The sequence below is a fragment of the Psittacula echo genome (genome assembly GCF_963264785.1).
Source record: "Psittacula echo genome assembly, chromosome: 3".
In the NCBI taxonomy this organism is placed as follows: domain Eukaryota; kingdom Metazoa; phylum Chordata; class Aves; order Psittaciformes; family Psittacidae; genus Psittacula; species Psittacula echo.
The window spans coordinates 7,063,025-7,084,692 of record NC_137736.1 but is presented as its reverse complement, the minus strand read 5'-3'; the positions used below and the strand labels follow the sequence as shown (position 1 = coordinate 7,084,692).

Below are 21,668 nucleotides of genomic sequence, written 5' to 3'. Positions count from 1 at the left end.
TCCAGCAAAGAGGTTTCCAGTCACTCACCCTACCAATAGAATAAAACTAATAATGTGATTAGAGCTTCAAGCAAAGCTTTCAGTGAGCTCAGGGATGATGGAGAGAGATCTTAAGCTTTAGGCATATATATATAACCTGCCATACAAATGTTAATGGCTGAAGAATCTAAAAAAGAAAAAATACCTTTAAGTGTTTAACTCAGAAGTGACTTTATTTAATGTGTGAGTTGGCCCTGAATACATTAAAGCAGCAAAGCGAGAACACATTTTTGCTGCAAGGTTTTCTTTCCTTCCTTTCCTGTATCAAGTGTATCAAGTAGATATCTAGAAGAACATTTTTAAATGTGAATATTCACTGTCGCATAGTATGGTCCTGATCATATGTCAAAATTGCTTGAGTTATTTTGACCCTGAATTCTGAAAGAGGCATTGTAAGGGAAATCCAATTACAGGACAAAAGAACTGGATCCACATAATCTTAGGAACTTACTAAAGTGAAACAATATCACGATTTCACTACTTTTTTCTGACCCTCTCCCTGGAGGTGCTAGGAGAAGACGACTCTTAAGCCTTCCCCCAGCACACTGGCAAAAAATAAGGTAAAAAGAAGCAAATGGAGAAGACCTAATGAGAGAAAGTGGTAGTGGAAAGGACAGTTGCAGGAATTGCAGCACCACTCTTCCTTAGTACTTCCTTATCAGACTGGTTATGCAGGACAGCTCATCATTTCGAGTTACCAAGGTGATCTTCTCTAGGAAGGTCAAATACCCAACCTCAGCAACTCAAGCACCCATTAAGGCATGAATCCACAAGATTTCCAGGAATTACATCAAGTACATACGATCCCATTCTGAGAAGGGAATGGTTACAGATAAACAAGATGCATTTTCCAACTGGTTCTGAAAAACTGTTTGCCCATGGTCACAAGTCAAGAAATCACTGCCTTAAATGGCTTTTTGATGTGGATGTTTAAAACCAAAACTGCATCAGAATTCTTCTAGTGCTGCTCCTAGTATTTTATCTTGGGGCTGCTTTTCCTCTCCAGAAACCACTTCAGTCTGATAGGTCATGGACAAGGGATGAATAAGAAATACACGATGTCTACATCTGTGAAGGAAAAAACCTCAAACACATCTGCAGAAAAGGAGAGTTCTAGCCCAAGATTTTTTCACATTTGAATAGCTGTGAAGGGTCATTTTTCTTTAAGCATTATGAAACAAAATGCAGTCAAGTATAAAGTCGTTTCATAAACAGGAAGCACACATGTGGGGACCCAGTGTGCTGCTAACCAAGGTAACTCACGTGTAAAGTACTTCTTATGATGCATTAGATGTGTCAGCATATTTCCAGGCTAAGAATAGAGTGGAATAAGCAGTTCATTATTTTTTTCCCCATGCAAATATATTGGAATTCATACTGCATATTACTCATGCAACTAGAAAACCGCAATCTTACATGTTTTCAGCTTTACTGCTTCTCTTTGCCAAACTGACTGAAATCAATTAAGGTGACACATTATGAAAATCATTGCACATAACAAATTCATAACTTCAAGAGCAGAAGCAGCACTAATTGCTCAAAAACTGTCTTAAACATTTATGAGTTACTGTAAAGTATGAAAAGAACACAGCCTCTAGTTACAAAGAGACAATCATACAGCCAGCAAAGATGTAACTACAGTTCAGGCAGGTAATTCACAGTGAGCTCACCAAGCTTAGGTACTGTAGTAATGTTATCTGCAGCAGCATGATCATTAGTATGGTCTGACCTCCCAATGTGTTGCTTGTGTTAAATACCAATTATTGGCTTTTTACATGTTGCTTTCACATTAACTGCTATCTCACAATTTCAATACTTCTACTTAAAGAAGCTGCCAAGGAAAATTCTTAAGGACAAGGAATGGCTGAGGTCACTTGTCTTGTTCAGCTTGGAGAAGGTTGAGGGGTGACCTCCTTGCATTCTACACCTTGCTCAAAGAGGGCACTGGAGGGGTATGTGTTGATAGGATACAAGAAAATAGAATGAAGCTGCTGCCCCAGATGGGACACTGGGAAAAGCTCCTTCACTGAGAGGGTGTCAGTTGCTGGAACAGGCTCCCCAGGGAAGTGGTCACGTCACTCAACCTGTCACAGTTTAAGGAGTGTCTGGATGACACTCTTAGTCATATGGTTTAGTTTTAGGTAGTCCTGTGAGGAGCAGAGTTGAACTCACTGATCCTTACGAATCCCTTTCAACTTGAAATATTCTATGATTCCATGATTCACACTCTCAGGTAGAATGTGAGTCGATTCACTGAGTTCTTTCCTACCCCAGTTGTGCTCCAGGCACCTAACTTCGGTATGCCCACAGCTGGTGGAGCCTGCAGGGGTGCTACACCCCAAGAGGCTTCAAAGTTTTTATAAAGACTGGAAAGAAAACCTACTTGAAACTGCAGGAGTATTTGAACAATCTCTGGAGACTTGCTGATGAACTCAGAAAACTGATACTAATTATTCTCCTCCTGTTTTCAACTGATCAAATTGCATTAAAATTAGTTAAAAACAGAACTTGTTTTTCTTTTTGATACTCCATTGTTAGCAATTTTTGTCACTGGAATATTCTTTAATTGCAAGTAGAAGAAGAAATTGTTCCCTTACTTTATGACCACCAAATCTTCAAGTTCTATATTTAACACAAATAATTTATGGAGTTATTTGTATACTTGCAAATCCTTTGTGTTCAGCTCCAAGTATCAGTGCATATGGTCAATATATCCTGCTGCAAACAGAAGCAAAAGAAGGTCACAGCTCTGCAAAACTTGCCAGCTCTCGCAAATGAATGAACAGGGTAATTCTCACTGGGTATACCAAGAAATTCTGAGACACTTTAGAATGAAAGGCAATTATCAGACCTCAGAAACTCACAGAGGCATAGTAACATGCAGAGGAGTACTAGGCAGGTAGGAGTAAAGGACTCCTGGGTTTGCTAAGACAGCTTTAATGTGGGTAACTGCTGATACTGAGGGGATGCAGGAGAGTGGTTGCAGATTTGTAAAACAGCAGAATTAAGTAGTCTGAAGATGCTGGAATATTAGATTTTCCTGCAATAGCAGGACAGTATTCTACAGCAGAAGACTTTGGGAAGACTGTCCTCACCCTAAGATTATGGTGTTTCAGATTCCTTCTCTCCTGGTTATCTTCTCTTGTTAGAACTCAGCAGAATGGCCAGATGGGCAATACCAGGCTTCCAGTCTAGGAAGTATGCCAAACATTGCATGTGCAGAGCTACTAACATGTGCAGCACTAAGAAAAACACCTACTGGTTTCCTAAAGTTTTGCAGAACATGAGACAGCAGCAGAATACAAGCAGCATTCCAGGGTTTTAAGATGTGAAGTACCTGGTAGCTTTTTGTGATTTAGTGGAAATGCTGCCCAGGTAACTGAAATTAGTAAGAAAACATAGTTGGAGACTAAGTAAGAGGAAGAGGACTTGCCTATGAAGGCTCCTTTAAGATGTGATTCACTCTGAGGACTAAGGATTCTAGACTACCAACGGTAGTAGTATCAATGTGCTGCTGGAGGCTGAGTTCTTCATATATGTATTCACAAATTCAGTGCATGGTCAATGCTTAACCGCGCCTCATCCTTCAGAGAGAAAAGATAGGAAAGAGGTGACAAAAGAGAACCTGGAAGCTTCTCATTCCTTGCTTGGGAGAACAGTGATGAGAGAAACCAACAATGGGATTCTACAGCATGGATGGTAAGTTTGGCGGTTGCTTGAACCCATAAGCAATAGTGATTAAAATTTGCCACTGTGACTAAAATGAAAGAAGTGTGAGTGAGATGAAAGAGAAATCTGAAAGGAGGGTTTTAATACGTAGGCTTACAGAACCTAAAAACTAACATACAGAAAGATACCAAGAGCCAGTTCTGTCCTCCTGAGACTCGGATATTCTAACACACAGTGCAAACAATTTATTCAGCCTTTTATTACATGGGATATCACTCTTTTTTGTTCTGTTAATGTTCTGAACAACTAAGATCAAGGCTGGAGAGAGGTGGTAATTTTCCTGACAGGTGGCCACATTACATAGCATTTTCCCAAATTCTCTCCCCTCAAATGCAAATGCAATCTGGAAGTATACAACTGCCAAGACTATCTTTTCTCTTTGTGTGCATACTGTTTCCTTTTTCCTCACTTCAGATAGGAGCTAAAATAACACACAGTGACGCACATTTGGGCAATGAATTTTTCACAACCCCTTCTTACATGTGAGGAAAGCGCACACTGAATCTATTTACCCTGGGATTTTATATAGCGTTTCTGTATGTAGCAGAACGTTAAACAAATGCCTGTGTATGCCAACAAGAGTGCTCAAAACCTGACCCTGAGAACAATTTCCATGTGTGCTAGATATGCCATTCGATTATTGTAACATGTAATCTAAAACCTATGGATCAAGCCCCATCAACAGTTAAGTATATGGGGAAAATAAGATATAGGATGCACTTGATTTATTCTTAGCACATTACATTGTTATGTCACTATTAAAGCAGCACGATGCGGAAGAGTAAGGGAATCAATCCTGAATTCCTTACAATCCGGAAGATAACACAAAAAAGTATCATCAGAAGCATGCACACAAGCTTTCAGGCTAAATGCCATTGAATTAAACAGCTCAAGGCTGAAGTGCCAGTCTGGAAATCAAAGAATCTATGTTTTTAACTATCTCCTATTAAACACTGGGTCAAGACACTTTGCTCCTCAGTGCCTCAGTCTCCTCAGCAGTAAAACTGGGATGGATACCCACTTTAATCTTTCTGATACTTGTTGAGTAGAGGTTTCCTGAAGAGATACTATTTTTTCCCCTTTCTATAGTGTGGTTTTTGTAATTTTAATTCATGTCAGCATACATGATAAAATACTAATTTAGAATAATTGCAATTTTCTATTTGACAAATAAATACTGATTTTCTAATTCAAAATCAGTACAAAAGCAAAATGGAAGCATTAAAAACTAAGGAATTCTGCCTTCCTTTACATGTAATACTTCTGTTAAACTTCCTTTTAAAACAAAACTGACTGAGATCCAAGAGAACTATACGATTCCCTGCACTTTGCTTGGTGTTACACCCATAGGCAATGGCAAATAAGAGTTTTTTCTTTGTTTTAAAAGACCCTGGGAGCCCAAAATAATTTCAAGTAAAGGTTATCTTACCTATTAAACACAATGGCACCAATATGGATGCCATTTTTCCTGCAAAAAGTAGAAGAAAATATTTACAGTGGGGATTTTATGATTTCAAGAACAGGAGCTGGGCTAACAGTCCAACCTTCTTTATGCACAACCAAATTTTAATACAACTCTGTGCTCATTATCATGAAAAGCAAATATCTATTTTTCAAATATTTTATTTTAATGAGGAGAATAAAATCTGGGGGAAATGCAGTCAAGTTATGGGGAGGTGGAAAGTACAACATCTATCTGGAATAACCACATTCAACTCAGAACTCTAACAGAGTATCCTCTGTAAGGAGGGTAGATTTAGATTAGATAGTAAGAAAAAATTCTTCCCTGGGAGGGTGCTGAGGCGCTGGCACAGGGTGCCCAGAGAAGCTGTGGCTGCCCCATCCTTGGCAGTGTTCAAGGCCAGGTTGGACAGGGCTTGGAGCAACCTGGTCTAGTGCAAGGTGTCCCTGCCTGTGGCAGGGGGCTGGAACCGCATGAGCTTTAAAGGTCCTTTCCAACCCAAACCATTCTGTGATTCAGTCATCTAATAATAAAAGCACAGTGAATTTCAAATTGGCGTGTCTCAGCTCAGACTGCATAATTTAGCCAATCCTTGTTTATTTACTGAAGCAATTGAAGTATGTAAATATAATGTCACAGAGCTATCAATTTTGCATTGTACAAAGTAACAGCTAAATAACAAAACAGAAACTCAAACTCCTCTGAAAGCTTTAGCATTTAAAATGCACCTGCTGTAGCTGCTTAAAATCTAGCACTGTAGTGGGTGATAAGGGCTTTAGCTTGCTTTGAGCTATCAAAAAAAAAAAAACCAACCCAGAAATCAACGACATTACAAAAGAATCAAATTCCAGTATTTCCTTCTCATGTTATCTGTGAGCAATTTTACAGCTAATGTTGAACAGCAACACACAAATACACCCAACATCCCAGATATGGTTTACTGGAAAGCACAGTTATCAGTAATTAGAGAGAAGATTGTGAAATCCTGTTTCTGCTCAAGTCAGCAGTTTGACACTGAAAGCACATGAAGACCACTGGATTTCCAGTCCTTACTGTCCAAAAATCACAACCTTTCAAACAAACAGTACTGCGGAATTTTTGATAAGTGTAACTGAGTCTGGCTGCGATGAAGCTGATTTGCTTCCTGGCAGCCTGTACGGTGGTGTGGCTTGGATATGTGACTAAAACAGTGCTGAGAACATACCCGAATTTTACTGCTGTGGAGCAGTGCTTGCACAGCATTGAGTTTTTCTATTTTGCCCATTCTGCTCCTTCAGTGAGTAAGGCTGGGGCACACAAGAGTTTGAGGATGGACACAGCCAAAGTGACCAAATCTGATATTATACAACATCATGCTCAGTATGATGCTCAGGATGTTGGGACATTTGTGGATACATCATTTATTTTTCCAAGTGACTGTTTCACATGCTGAGGCCCTGGTTTTCAAGATGTGGCTGGACATCTGCATGCTGATGGGAAGTAGTGAATGAATTTTGCTTTGCTTGCAGGCACAGCTTTGCTCCACTTATTAAAATGTCTCTATCTGAAGAAGGACTTATTCCACAAATGTTTGCTTACTTAGTTACAGGCCACCTAGGGAGCACTACACTGGCCTTCCCACAGATGACATTAGCACTGCATTGCCTGTGTGATTTCACATGCCACCACTGCCCAGGGAAGGTCTTTCTTTTCCCTAATTCTCTCGTATCTGCTTGTACCATTTCCAAGTGGCACAATGGCACCTGCTTCCTGGCCTGCCTCCCCATGGACAACATACTCTGTGAGATGCTCCAGAAGAAGAATGCGATTTAACCTTGCATCTGCAGAAGCTATGTTGGAAGTATATTTTAATGAGCCCATCCTCCTGGACCTCTTTTTCTTGGATAAAGATAGGCAGAATGATTTTTTGGTAATCCTTGCCACCATGATTGCTTTACGTATGTTCAACTGGAGGCTCTGGTGCCACAAAACAAGCTTGGATTTCTGCGGCAGCATTATCCTCTAGATGGGAAACCATCAGCAGTTGATCCAAACTTTCAGATGTAGAGCAGAGCTGCAGAGCCCCTTTGCTGTAAGCTACTACTATGACCATCACCCTTTCATGTAGTCTTGGAAGTCCATGCCTGATTCAAGAGTGTCAATCACCCTGTGAAGCCCTGCAACTCCAACCCAGTAGCCAGTTTGCAATGAGTAAGTCCACCAGTGGTGATTGACTGTCTCAGACACTGTCCTTCAAACTATCTTCCTTCAAATAGTAATAGCAGGAGACACCAACAAAATCTTCCAAGTCTTTGATCTCTGTGAGTGCGTGAATTATGAAGGGGAAGCCACATTTCAGGATAACTATAACTACCTAAACCTCATGACTATCACTTCATGCTATGCAAGTCTTGAAGGGCCATCAGCATGGCCATCAGCAAGATACTACTTACAAGTATCTTAACAAGCGTCACTAGAAAGCATGATGTTTGTGCCTTACCTAACTTTGGCCTAAGAGCTGATGAAGGCTAATGCCTTATTTAACATGAGGTACCTTTTTAACACTGTTTGGGTGCTTGTCTACACCAGAAGAGATGGTGGTGGTGGTTCATAATATGCCTTGATAATGATGGAACCCACTTCTAGGTTACCCTGCTCTTGCAGGGGGGTTGGACTAGATGATCTTTTGAGGTCCCTTCCAACCCTTGGGATTCTGTGATTCTGGTTAAACTGACCCTTAGGACATGTGGGCATGAAGTCAAAAGTGCTTGTCTTGAGTGCAAGGGGTTATGTAAGAGACTGGGGATTAATGTTCACAGTTCTCAATCTTAGGTACCTGCTGTCCCCTGCAAAACCTCTGTAAGGACTCAGGGCAGCCTTTCCATTCAGACAGGAATACTAAGGATCAGTTCTTTTTCAAGTACTACCTTCCACATTCTCCAAATGATGCAGGCACTGAGGATGGTACTCATCTACACGATGGAGGAGGGCTATGAACTTACTATATGTCCAGAACAGGTTTGAATGGGTTGGTAGAAATGTGCTTAAGTGGTGATGGCTTCTACATATACATTTCTAAACTACCTTTGATCTCCACAACAACACTAAAAAGGAACAGGCTCCCAAAATTTCTGGGTCATTTCTCCTTCCTGTGCTCCCTCTGGGTGAGATAGAGGCTATGCTTACATTCTTTGATGCCACCTCATGATTCATTATCTCTTTTGGACAAGCTTGGTTTCTCCTGTGATGCTCTTTTTTTGATTCTTCCTTCTGTACTCGTGTGGCTTTGAATGCTGTATCTGAAGCACCCAGGAAACATCTCGTTTCTTGACTTGAAGAGATTCATTAGAAAGATATGTCATTCAGAGGCCACTTTGCACAGGTCAGGAGAAAGGTGGAGATTGAAAGAATACGGCTTGTTTGCTGCCACTAAAAAAAAAGACAGGTCAGGGTTGAGGAACAGAAACACAAGAACTATGAGAACTGGAGTGAAACTAGGTCACAGCTAGGAAAGGAGAGATTGAGCTGGTTATGGATGGGGGAAAAGAACCGCCTCAAAGAAACCTTTCCCTTCCCTCTCCTGAATGAGATCACAGTTTCAGTTTTGTCTATCTCCCCATTTTCCGGACCTCAGGAAAAATTATGCATTTGTCCTATACCTACGCTTTTGGCTGAAAGTGTGTGATAATGTCTGTCCTACCTCATAGTGAACCACCAACATGTGTTACACGCTCCTTGCTGCAGAAGATCCTCACAGCCGGATTTCTTTGGTTTCAGAAACTTTGAAAGATCTTCTACACTGCTATCCCCACTGTAGAGAAAATTACTCCTTCATTATAGCCTTTCCTTTCTATCTCATTATGGGTATTGAACCCTCCACAGCTCCCTTTTGTCCATGCCCTCCCTCCACAAAGAAGCGGGCAAGAAAGGCACTTGCCTTCAAGAAGTCTTCAAGACTTTACAATGGAAAGAGTGCCTGTAGCTAGACAAAAATAGGTCTCTCTTCACAATGCTAAAAGACACCCAGTGCATGTAAGCATGTACTTCAGGTTTACCTTCTTGCTAGATATTAATTTTCCTAAGTTATTTGAACAAATGTCAATTTTCTCTCCATCGAGAGTATTTGCCAAATAAAAGTGAAACAAGAAAAGAGTAAAAATAAATAGGTAAGTGCAGAGTATGACTACAAATTTCTGTGGTTTAAGATGTTTGCCAAATTTAGGTCATGGATATTTGTCTAAAAGATATCATTAGCAGCCTGGAAAGGAGGGCAAGTTGATGTGCTTTATCTCCTATGCATGACAACGCTTCTGTTGATGACAGAGGTTTGAACAAAAAAGGCAGGGAAAGCTCTAAAGCTCAGACAAAGTTTAATTAAGACACACCATTTCTTTATAATGGCTGACTATCACCAATAGTCATCAGTGCAATATCACAGTAAGTTGGGGTTTTTTATTAAATTCAATGAAATTCTTCCAAGAAACAGCCAGAAAGCATTTTTTCAGATAGTGATCACAAATGCAGCCATCAGCTCCAATTAAAATGCTGCCAGGTTCATCCACCTCTATGTCACTTTTATGTGCATCTCCAAATATATGAAAATCTATTTTTTCTTGGTAAATTTGCCTGCAGATGTCAGATTCCTTTTTCACCACTTGGATAAACACCAATTGAAAGTGAAGGAAGTCCAGTACATTTCATCGTAACATATTTACCCTGATTAATTCAAAAGCATCAAAGAGGCTTGTGAGACGAATGGACCCAAATTTATACATATAGGCAGAGACTCAATATGTATACATATGTGAGTGCACACATAACCAGATGCATGGTAATCTCAGCATAGATCTTAAAATCCCCCAAATTCTGGTTCTGCCAGATTTAATCATACAGGTACAGTTTATCCTTTCCATATATTTTATGATGTTTTTTATTCTTGTAGACTGACAATAAGTTAATTTCAGCAATAACCTATTTGGCTATCCATACATCTATACACTTCTATGTACATGTTGATTCCCATGGGAATTTTTAAAAGAACTTATGTGAGGAGTACTGACTCTCAGTGAGGTTTGTGTTCCTGAGTCACTCAAGTGCTCTGGAAAAATCCCAAATACATTCCACAAGGAGATAAAGATGAAATGCATCAATGATTCTTCCAAGTCAAACAACAGAACTTTGGGTTTATGATCTTGCCTGTGCTTCCCCCATTCCATCTGCCCAATAAATCACATAGAGTAAACAGCATGGAACACAGTTGGCTTATTTTAAGGATAACAATCTACTGAAACCTTGTTTAGATCAAGAGACAGCAGTTCCAGGGACAGTAAATCTGTCACACTTTATATATTATGCCATCCTTCTCACAGACCAAAACCTCAAGTTATATTCTCTTGTTTTGCATTACACCCAACCTGATGTCAAACATTCTTTACCTCACTTCCTTTAACTACTGCAAAACTCCGTGCCTCCTCAGAACTCTGCAGGCAATGATTTAATTAGTGCTATTTGGGTTTTCTGCCTGATTTTTTACTAGAGCACACAAACAGCCTCAGTTTTACCTCCCAGTAATATAATCCGTCTGTGTACATCAGCTGCTGAGGATCCATACTGTTCAACAGAGCTATCTTAGGTTTAAATTTCACCTTCTCTTCTACTTGGGATAGTAGCTCTGGAATCAAGTATATGATTATTGGCTGTTTCATAGAAAGAGCTGAGATAATCTTATAGAATCATATAGGCTGGAAAAGACCCTTAAGATCAAGTCCAACCATTAACTACCAAGTCCACCTCTACACTATGTCCTAAGCACCACATCTACCTGTCTTTTAAATATCTCCAGGGACAGTGACCTATCCATTGCCCTGGGCAGCCTGTTCTAGCACCTGACAACCCTTTCGGGGAAGAAATTGCTCCTAATACCCAATCCAAACCTCCCCTGATGCAACTTGAGGCTGTTTTGTCCTGCCCTATCACTTGTGAGTTGGAGAAGAGACTGACCCCACTTCACTATAACCTCCTGTCAGGTAATTGTAGAGAGTGATAAGGTCTCCCCTGAGCCTTCTCTTCCCCAGACTAAACCCCCCAGGTCCCTCAGCTGCTCCTCATAAGTTTTGTGCTCCAGGCCCTTCACCAGCTTCATTACTCTTCTCTGGACCCTCTCCACATATCTTTCTTGTAGTGAGGGCCCAGAACTGAACACAGGATTTGAGGTGCAGCCTCACCAGTGCCGAGTACAGGGGGTGCTGTTGGCCTTCTTGGCCATCTTGAAGCCATGTTTTGTTTATCATCAGATGTACCTATTAAAGTAAGTATTTCTGTACTGTATTTGAAGTTCAGAAATCACCCTTGTTACCAAAGCACTGAAAGAAATTCATAAAACAGGTCAGAAAAGTTATTTCAAATATGATCCTAACACAGAATCTCCTTGAGCAGAGCCTTGTGATTTGCAGATGGCTTTACAAGAAGAGCTTTTACATGTAAGCAAAAGCTAGGATATCTTCCATACCACACAAAACTGAAAGGCTATTTCTACATTTTGTAGCAAATTTCATGGACAACTGCATTGTGCCATAGCTGAATTCTGTGATGCAATTTCACACAGTAAAACAAGCCAATTCTTACTGCCAACATTTCTATTTCTCCTCTATCTCCCTCTCTGTCCAGTCCCAACTATGCAGAGCAAAGAAGAATTAGTATTTTGCCAGGTTAGTGAATTGGACTGCTTATAGAAATACGTGATGAGCACCAGAGTCAGAGCAATGGAAGTGCCTGGGCCATACAGGTAAGTGAAAGGTGGGGGCAGAGCAACAATTCTACTTCCGTGTGCTAGTGAGTCAGAATAATTTTGTTTGTTTCGGTATAAAATCACTACTGTATTGCCTGATAACATAGGAAAACAGGAACCTGTTATGTTGCATGAGTTGTGGGTGGCTTACTTTTTTGCTCAAGCAACAAAGAGTGAAAATGAGGATTTACACACCCTATAACCTGCATCGACGACAACATGAAGCCCATCAGTCTAAAGAATATGTATGAATTAGACAACACTAAAATATGTCATAATACATATCAGCAATTTAAGCCATTGATGATAAATAAGCTTTCAGTGGTGTGGAGTCCATTCTGGACCCAGGAAGTTGTTTTCTTTGCACTGGATAAGACAAACTTTCATTTCTTACTAAGCAAAGATCATAACAGCTGTAGAAGAGTCTCTTTCAGAACTTCTTACTGCAGCTGACTACCAACTAATCAGTACCTCAATACAAAAATATGTAGATGTTCTATTCTATATGTTTGAAGTAGGTGGTTGTACTGGCTAAGTACATCTTCGAAATGATGGAATTCCAAAGGAAAGGACTCAGTGACTCCAGAAAGTACCGATAATGAATTTTAACAAGCATTTGTGAGCTGAATAAATGACAGTATAGAAATCTGAGAGCCACATGTTACTTCTTCAGATTTGATACTGGAATAATCATTGCTCCATCCCTGGCAATGTTCAAGGCCAGGTTGGACACAGCCTTGGTGACATGGCCTAGGGTGAGGCATCCCTGCCCATGGCAGGGGGTTGGAACTAGATGATCTTACGGTCCTTCCCAACCCAAACCATTCTGCGGTTGCTAACAACACTGATTTCAATCTACTTATTGAGATTGAGAATGTGACAAACCCTCAGACTTCTCCTTTTCTTCTGAAATGAGAGACTTAAGTCTGACAGTCTCTTAATTTCTTGCTCCCTCGTACGGTGATATGGAACCTTCTCTGATAGTAACCAGAGACTGCACACTTCATTTTATTGTGTGCAATGTCAGAAGGTTCTCTGAACTGGGACTATGGAAGAAGAACATGAAAATGATAAGAAAAGGAATTCAATTTCATAGCTCCTCCTCATCTAAATGCGCTTGCCAAAAGCAAAGATAGTGCAGGTAGAGTGGTATCAAGCAATGATCTGAGCAGTGATCAAAGGCATGGGAGCTGAGAACAGCCTTCAAACAGGAAAAAAAGTCCTCGGAGGGGAAATGAAATTTGCTATGTTTAGGACAAGGTAAAAGAATGACCGGATGGCCTAGCAACTGTCTCAAGAGGGCTTCTTTTGCCCTTTACTTGCAGATTTTGTTAACTTGTGTTGGTAATAGGAAGATACTCTTCCATCAACGATTTGCAGTGCACTCTCATTCTGTGGGCTGGAGCATTGCTGTTCCTATGAGGATCCAGTACTCAGCAGTCATCAGTGTAGGTAAAACCTATGTTGTTGTTTGAAGTTCCTTGAGAATCCCACAGAGACTGCTAGGATCAGTAGAGCACAGTAACAGCAATTCCCACTGCTATAGAAGCTATAGCAGCTGCATCTAAAGCAGCCTGAAAAAGAAATCTAGGAGAAGACAAATTGACTGTCAGACCAAAATGAACCTTCATTTATCTCTGTACTCTTAACGGTGAGTTCTGAATAATATACTGTATTGCAGATCAGTTTAGCATAGTAAGCTTCAGTACTGCTACAGGATCATTTGAAATTATCACCTGAAGGTGGGATGTTAACCATTAACTCACAACACAGAGGTACATGCTTTATTTTCTTTGAAAACAGCTTATCTCTTGAGAACTGTTAACTTGTGACCCATAGAAATACCAATACATTGTGAATCTTTTAGAAAGACAGGGAAGCATCAATACCATGATATGGCTTACGCTGGTCACAGGAAAACTTGGTCTACATCATTACATGAATAAATTCTGTCTCGCTATGCCTTTATGTTGCCCAGCAAAACAGTCTGATCCAAAAAAACGCCCTTTTGGTACTACCAATAAACAAACAACTGAATAATTTAGTGTATTTCTCTGATGATAGTCAAGGTAGTTTGTCCTTTCATTCCATCCACACTACTGTTCAGAAGCAGCCAAAAAGAACATGTGTAAAGAAATTCTCTCTTTTTGTTACCTAACACATTGATAACAGAATGAAATTATGCAGTTCTGTATTTTACAGGATACTGTGGAAGACACAGAGCCATTGAAATCAAACTTTTTCTAGTTTGCTTAAAAAAATTCCATTATTAGTTATGTTTTCTGATGTAATGCTAACCTGTTCCATCTTGACTTGAATTTTATTGCCCAATTTCAACAATTACAAATGGTTGCAGCAAGACTGGCTTAAACAAATGGTGTTGTGTTTGTGGTCCTAGGCCTGTTTCATTGATTACCATTCAGCCTTGTGTACAAATGCAGTTATTAGTCCACAGCTAGGCTTTTAATGTAAGATGTTCTGTGAAGCTTTCAGAACCGAGCAGAAAAGCCTTAGTTAAAATGAATAAGTAATTCCTTTTATGGCACCCTCTGTCTTCAAAGCACAGCTTCCAGCTTAATTAAGCAAACCAGGTTCTGTGTGCCCAAGCTGAGAAGCATTTATGTTATGAGATGACAACTCTTTAAAAACAAAAAAAAATCCCTGGTACTTTTGATGCTCTTCATTGATTCAGATGCTAGAATTGGTAGCAAATTTTCTGTGAATGAGGTAGCGGTTTCCTGAAGAGGATATATTAAAGGGAAGGGTGCTTTGAGAAACATTTTTTTTCCCCTTCTTTTTCTCACCTTTATAATCCATTTCCATAGAAGATATATAGATAGTTTTGTGTAAGGTTAGGCATATAGCTCATTTTCCACTGCATGTTCTATTCCAGTGGCAGGGGACATACAGGTTTAACTTAATTCTACACGAATCTCCATTAATTCAGGCTCTGTACCTGCATTTTTCTCAAAGGAGGAATTTATAAAGGTATAGGATGCCTAGCCAGAAATAGTACTGCCCCTACAAAATCCAGGTTGCTGAGATGGAAAGAAGACGTGTGCTTGGAAGTCAATCTTCTGCAAGCTCTTCTTCCTACATCTACATTACCATGAAATTCCCAATCCTCCCTCTCTCATACGCAGTCTCAGTGAAGTTTCCACAGACAAAGCTACAGCTTTCTAACCTTGCAAGGAGAAGGAAACATGATCACTAGACCTGCGCCTTCCCAGAAGTGCACAAATTCAAGGGGATTTTCCTCTTTGAAATCAAACAGAATATATTCAATCTAATTCATACAAGTAAATATTAAGAGTAGAACTATGAAAGCAAAGCTTGTCACACAACTAGAGGTTTAGTTGAGCCTTGTGAGAAGTGCCGGACTAAATAGAAAACAAAGCTTACAAAAAATGCAAGAACAAGAGCACCAAAAATCAGAGGAAATTAAGTATTAATCATGTTACATGAAGCACAGACGTCTCCAGGAGGAGATTTTCTTTACTTTGTAACCTGCCTTTGGGTTCATTAGGTTTATAGTTACCTCGGGAACAGTGGTAGCAAAAGAACCAGAAAATATTAGATTGGTATTTTATACCCAGAATTTATTTAGCTACAAAAAGGTTGTAAAAAATATTAACTAATTAATTCCATATCCTGTAACTTTTAACTTTTAAACCTTCCGAATGTTCTTTCTTCTTTTTCTTTTCTCTCTGTATGTATTTTCACTAAACTTGAATACATTTGAACCGTGACAAACTAAGAAAATGATGCAGAGAAACATTTTGAAATACACATTTAAATACTCTCAGATTTTTTTTAAATCAAAATTTTCAGATTTTTCATTACATTTATATTCAATTTATTCTGTGTAGACTTCCAACTTAAAATTCCTACTATATAAAAAAATACATGAAGTGCCGGCACTGACGTACCCTTATAATTAACAAAAAGGAAAAGGCATTTTCAGAGTGTTTCACCTTCTCCTCTAATGGTGATTCTGCCCTAAAATCACTTATCTGCCACCATTCACTTGGAAGAATCTAAACAATATCTCATATCTAGATATCAAGAATGAAGATGTCCACAGTTCATTGCTGCAATGCAGCTAGCCGATTTATTGCTAGCACAACATTCACGACTTGCTCATCACCACTTTGTAGTCTAGCTTTACGTACAGAAGTGTCTACTTTTCATGCTGAAACTCAAAATTAATTCTGCTTTATATTAGCAATACATGCCAAAACCATATGCCAAAAACTCAGGCAAAACTTCTTCTTTGGACACCTGAAAGACCTAATGGTTATTTCTCTACAGCACATCCTTTTCCAGTCCATCTAGTAAAACAAAATGAGGTAGAACATAACAACATAAACTGCAACCTTACCTGAGTGCTTGAAGATGATGATTCATGTCAATGTATTACAAATACATAGAAATGGTGCAAACTCTGAATGAGAAAGGATACATTCGTATGGCTCCTGTCCTTGTTCCAATTGCCAGGATTTTCTGCACTGGGTCAAAAGCTAAGGCAGTGGGTAGGTAAGGAAAGCCATGGCGAACCGTCTGAAACAGAACAAATGAGCAAAGTGATTAAGCTGCACCCACACATAACAGTATGTATGCATAACAGCACCTATACTTTGCTATATGTTGCACTACTTGCAATGAATTTCAAGAAAAGTAGTAATAGAATCACAGAATGGTTTGGGTTGGAAAGAACCTAAGATCATCCAGTTCCAACCCCCCTGCCATGGGCAGGGACATCACACACTAAACCGTGTCACCTAAGACTTGATCCAACCTGGCCTTGAGCACTGCCAGGGATGGAGCATTCTCCTCCTTGGCCAACATGTTCCAGTGCCTCACCACCCTCACAGTAAAAAACTTCTTCCTTATATCTAACCTTAACTTCCTCTGTTTCAGTTTAAATGCATTACACCTTGTCCTATCACTACAGTCTCTGAGGAAGAGTCCCTCTCCAGCATCTTTGTAGCCCCCTTCAGACACCAGAAGCTGCTATGAGGTCTCCACACAGCCTTCTCTTCTCCAGGCTGAACAGCCCAAACTTTCTCAGCCTGTCTTCATATAGGAGGTGCTCCAGACCCTGATCATCCTTGTGGCCTCCTCTGGACTTGCTCCAACAGCTCCATGTCCTTCTTATGTTGAGGATACCAGAACCGCACACAGTGCTCCAAGTCAGGTCTCACAGGAGCAGCATAGAGGGGCAGGATTACCTCCTTCAACCTGCTGGTCACACTTCTTTTGATGCAGCCCAGGATACAGTTGTATAGTATTTTGAATAGGGGTGAGTCTCACTCATGTCAGTTTCTAGATATGGTCCTCAGTGATATTGTAAATGGTTTTGTTGTAACAAAGTAGACTGCAATGCATACACCAATATACAACTGATACATATTGCTTATCTGTATAATGAAAGATAACATCAATATGCAATGCAGCTGAACTGGAAATGGAAAAAAGACACATAATATGCTTTCAAAACACTGCCACAAATAACCTCAGCCTCCACAGAAGAGCTTCAGCAGAAAGAAATAGAACACATCCCAGAGAAGAGATCAAACAAACCAATAAACTGAATTGAGTCTATGAGGTAAAAATCCTCAATATAAATGCCAGAGATGCTCTCAAAATAAGCAACCGAGCCACTCACCCTTTCTTAATATTTATTTGTAATACTATGCTTTTAGTTCTAATTTTTGCATAGATACATTGGGGAATAAATGAATTGAGCATGATGCAACAAGTCCTTGACTTTGAAGACCACCTCAAATAACATGTTAGTTTACCTTAACCCAGAGGTTCTGACCAATATGACCTGCCTGATTCTTATGAGGAAGAATATGAGGGAGAACACTAACATAAGAAAAAAAATTGGAAATAACTGGAGTAGAATATACAAATACACCTCCAAATTAACTGTGATTCATTTTGGGTGTGACTGCTTACTGAAAATTGGCTAACAAATAATGTATTTCTTTTGTATAATACTAATGATTTATAACATTTAATAGATTACTGAACTTGAGGATTGACTCCTTTTTGTAGTACATGGTTAGGATTGCAGAGTAAGTACTTTGCACTGAATAAAATTTAACTTTTTAAGATATTTTTTTCTTCCTTGAAAGTATGTGGCTCATGAACTGTGTTCACTAAAGCATCCAGCAGTCTCTATGGAACAACTTCAACAAAAGGGATTCCATATTTGCAGACCTGTTGAGTAAAAGGCAGCTGATGATTCCTACAGCTGTATCACTCCAACTCTTCCAGTACAGCTGGAAACACTTGAACCTGTATTCCCAAGTAGCTTGGGGACAACTAAATGTATATTTTTCAGCACATAACCACCTCCTTAAAAGAAATCTTACTGATCTCCCATCTTAATTATTGCAGATAGGGGATGTTGTTTAAAAGAATGTCTAATTATTAGTTTCTAGGCTGCAAAAATCCAGAAACGTGCTGCTTCAGCAAGCTGCATAAAAGTAATTCACTTCTTATGTCAATGGAGACATTTGTCAAAGATCTCCACAATTCTGTTTCTGGCTTGGTTTGCTTTGAGGTTTTTTACCTATACTATACCTATACTATAAAAAGGGTTTTACCTCTCCTGCCACAAACACATCAGGAATTACGAACTGTAGTATTTTCTAGTGTGCTGAATGTCTGGCCTAACTTGAATTACTAATTTCCTGTTATGTTTGAGATTTCTGGGTTCTTGGGAACAGATCTTCTTCCTTTTCTGAAACAAACAAACAAAACCAACAAAAAAAACCCACAAAGAAAACCAACAGGGAAAAAACCAAACAAAAACCCCCATATATTGCACTAACGATCCTTTTTATTATTAATTTTTAGAAATCCTCTCTAAGAAAGTTGGCATTTCTAGCAATACCAGGCACAGTATTTGTGTCTGATGTTTAGCTAGGACTCAAGCTTTCAGCACTACATTTTAGAGCTACGAATGCAAAGATGAATGAGTTTAAAGTCTTACTTGCATTCTCGCCCAGATGTATTTAGCATAGGCTTTGTATTTTCAGTATTTTTGCAATCTCCAGTCAGACTTTTCATTTGGAAATTTTAATTGAGTTCTGTTACTGAGACAGAACAATGGTTTACAAGTAGAGCCAAAACTCCTGAACTCTAGGATTGACTTAAAATGTTATTTCTGTTTTGCAGCCATCTTCCAAATTTGAGTATTTCCAGTAATTCCAATTGGGAAGTTCTTGGGAATGCAAAATTCTGCTGCTTGTAGAATTAAAAAAAAAAAAAAAAAAATTTGGAAGACTATTGGACACCCAAGTAAATGACAATTTTCAAGCAAAACATTTAAATTCATTAAGACGCTAAATAAAGGACAAAAGCAGTTTGGCTGGAGAGCCAAGCTACAGTGTACACAATTAAGGCAGAAAAAGATGTCTTTATGATTGAGATTTTGGCACAAATGAGAGCAGCCTCCAAAATGAAGATCAAAGAGAAGAACAGGGACAAGCTGTAACACTTCAGGCCCCCAGACTCTTCTCCTTAGCCTTGGTCCAATGTCCTTTCTATTTCCAAGTACTGTGAGGAAATTACATGACAAGCTAACACTTGAAGTGAATACGAGCATACGTCTAAGAATAAGGAATGATTCTAGAACTGTACCTTTGCTTCCTTAAGAGTATTCACTAATACAGATCAAGAAGAGGGGAAGGCCACAAAATTAACTTGATTTGAGGGTGACAAGAAAAAGTTTGTTCCTACTTAATCTGGGTTGTGTCTGGTAAGAACAAGGTAGACCAAAATTATCAATGGTGAGCAGAAAACGCAAATCAAAGTAGATATTTTTTCCAAAATTAAACCATCTCAATGACAGGTCAAAGGAGAAAAAGGATCCTAAAACATCAGTCTGTGTTCAAGGAAATTCGGGACCTCCCTACCCTGAATGGCCTAAGGAAGAAGAAAAAAGGAGAGAAAAAGCAGACAGCAGATGGAGCCAGGACTGCTTTTCTCCACATTATCCAGCTTTCTTCTGTGTCTCCTCTGCTAGCATGCAGTCTCTAGGGGCAGTCTGTGCTCCCTATGACAAACAGTTTATGTGCAGCATGTGAAATAATCTTGAAATGGAACAGTTAAGAAATGCAGCAACAATTTCAGCCCTAATTTTTGTTCAGCTTTAGTATTCTCATTCAAATTTTCTTTTAAATCATTCTAAGCAAATATTCTTACACTGAATTACATATATATATGTATATCATTAAAGTAATCTTCACACAACCAGCTTACCTATATGAATATAGGAAATTGATTATTTGGGCTTACAAGTATTCTACCAAAGAACACTTTAACATGCTGTACAGAACACAACAATCTCCTTCCCAGATACTTATCTTACTCAGCTATTTAGGAGGGCCACAAGGATGGTCAGGGGCTGGAGCACCTCCTGTATGACGACAGGCTGAGAAAGTTGGGGCTGTGCAGCCTGGAGAAGAGAAGGCTGCGTGGAGACCTCAGAGCAGCTTCCAGTGTCTGAAGGGGGCCTACAAGGCTGCTGGAGAGCGACTCTTTATCAGGGACTGTAGTGACAGGACAAGGGGTGACGGGTTTAAAAACAAGGGAAGTTTCAGGTTAGATATAAAAAGTTCTTCCCTGTGAGGGTGGTGAGGCACTGGCACAGGCTGCCCAGACAAGCAGTAAACGCTCCACCCCTGACAGTGTTCAAGGCCAGGTTGGGCAGAGCCTTGGGCAACATGGTCTAGTGGGAGGCATCCCTGCCCATGGGAGGGGGTCAGAACTGGATGATCTTAAGGTCCTTTCCAACCCAAACCATTCTGTGATTCTATACCATGATAACTGAAAAAAGAAAATTGCACGAAAATTGCACTAATATAATACTGCACTATAACTGTTCACATGGTTTATAATACAACTTTCCAGTAGAAGAGTTTTTAACTTTTTTCTTCCCTATGGCAGTTTTATATTTAGACTGCAAGGACCATTTTTTCAAAGTGATTCTTTTTATTGTCTAAATAGTTTCAAAAATACAGGACTAAACTTAATCTTAAACCAAATCAATTAACTAATAGGGTTTATGGTCAAATCTGTCCCTGCTATTTACATAAACTTAAAATTTGTAACTTTTCTACTAGTGTTTTACAGACACCCTGTTTATCAGACAGCAAAACTTACTTACTTAGCAAAACATTTTTTAGATGTCTATTTGCTAAAACTGACCTCTGTAGTCTAAGCCTGTGACTCTGGATGTAAAATCTACTTCCAAACTGTGACCAGCACGTCACATGCAAAAACCTCATTGAAGCAAGTAACTGACTGGTTTACGAGCTAGAGGATGAGTGTTGACTGAAACCTATAGAGTCTTTTACTCAGCTATGTAGGAAATTAAGAAATGCCAGTGATTAAAGCTTTCACCAAGTTTGCAGTGGTGAAAATGGGTGCCTACAAAGATGAGCTGCCATGTATTGCATTGCTTTAAGATGATGACATCCCTCATTTCTGCCTGGAATCTCTGTTAAGATTGCTGCCTGCTCACAAAAGATGGAAAGAGGACAAGGTATCAGTAGGCTTTCAACCTGAAAAAAAATGTGTCCCTCCTGCTCCTGTATTGTTTTCTTATTAGTTAAATTGTCATTTTTTAAAGGAATATTTTTTGTAAAAACCTAG

The 21,668-nt window shown here is 39.4% G+C and overlaps 1 protein-coding gene across 2 annotated transcripts in view; it reads right to left on the bottom strand.

The window, feature by feature from the left end:
- Positions 1–21,668, bottom strand: part of STXBP5L (syntaxin binding protein 5L) — a 189,129-nt gene that overhangs the window by 152,888 nt on the left and 14,573 nt on the right. For both annotated transcript variants that reach the window (XM_080613872.1, XM_080613873.1), the window contains exon 2: positions 16,459–16,556. In XM_080613872.1, the coding sequence (XP_080469998.1) occupies positions 16,459–16,556 (98 nt within the window). The remainder of the gene's footprint in view (positions 1–16,458; positions 16,557–21,668) is intronic.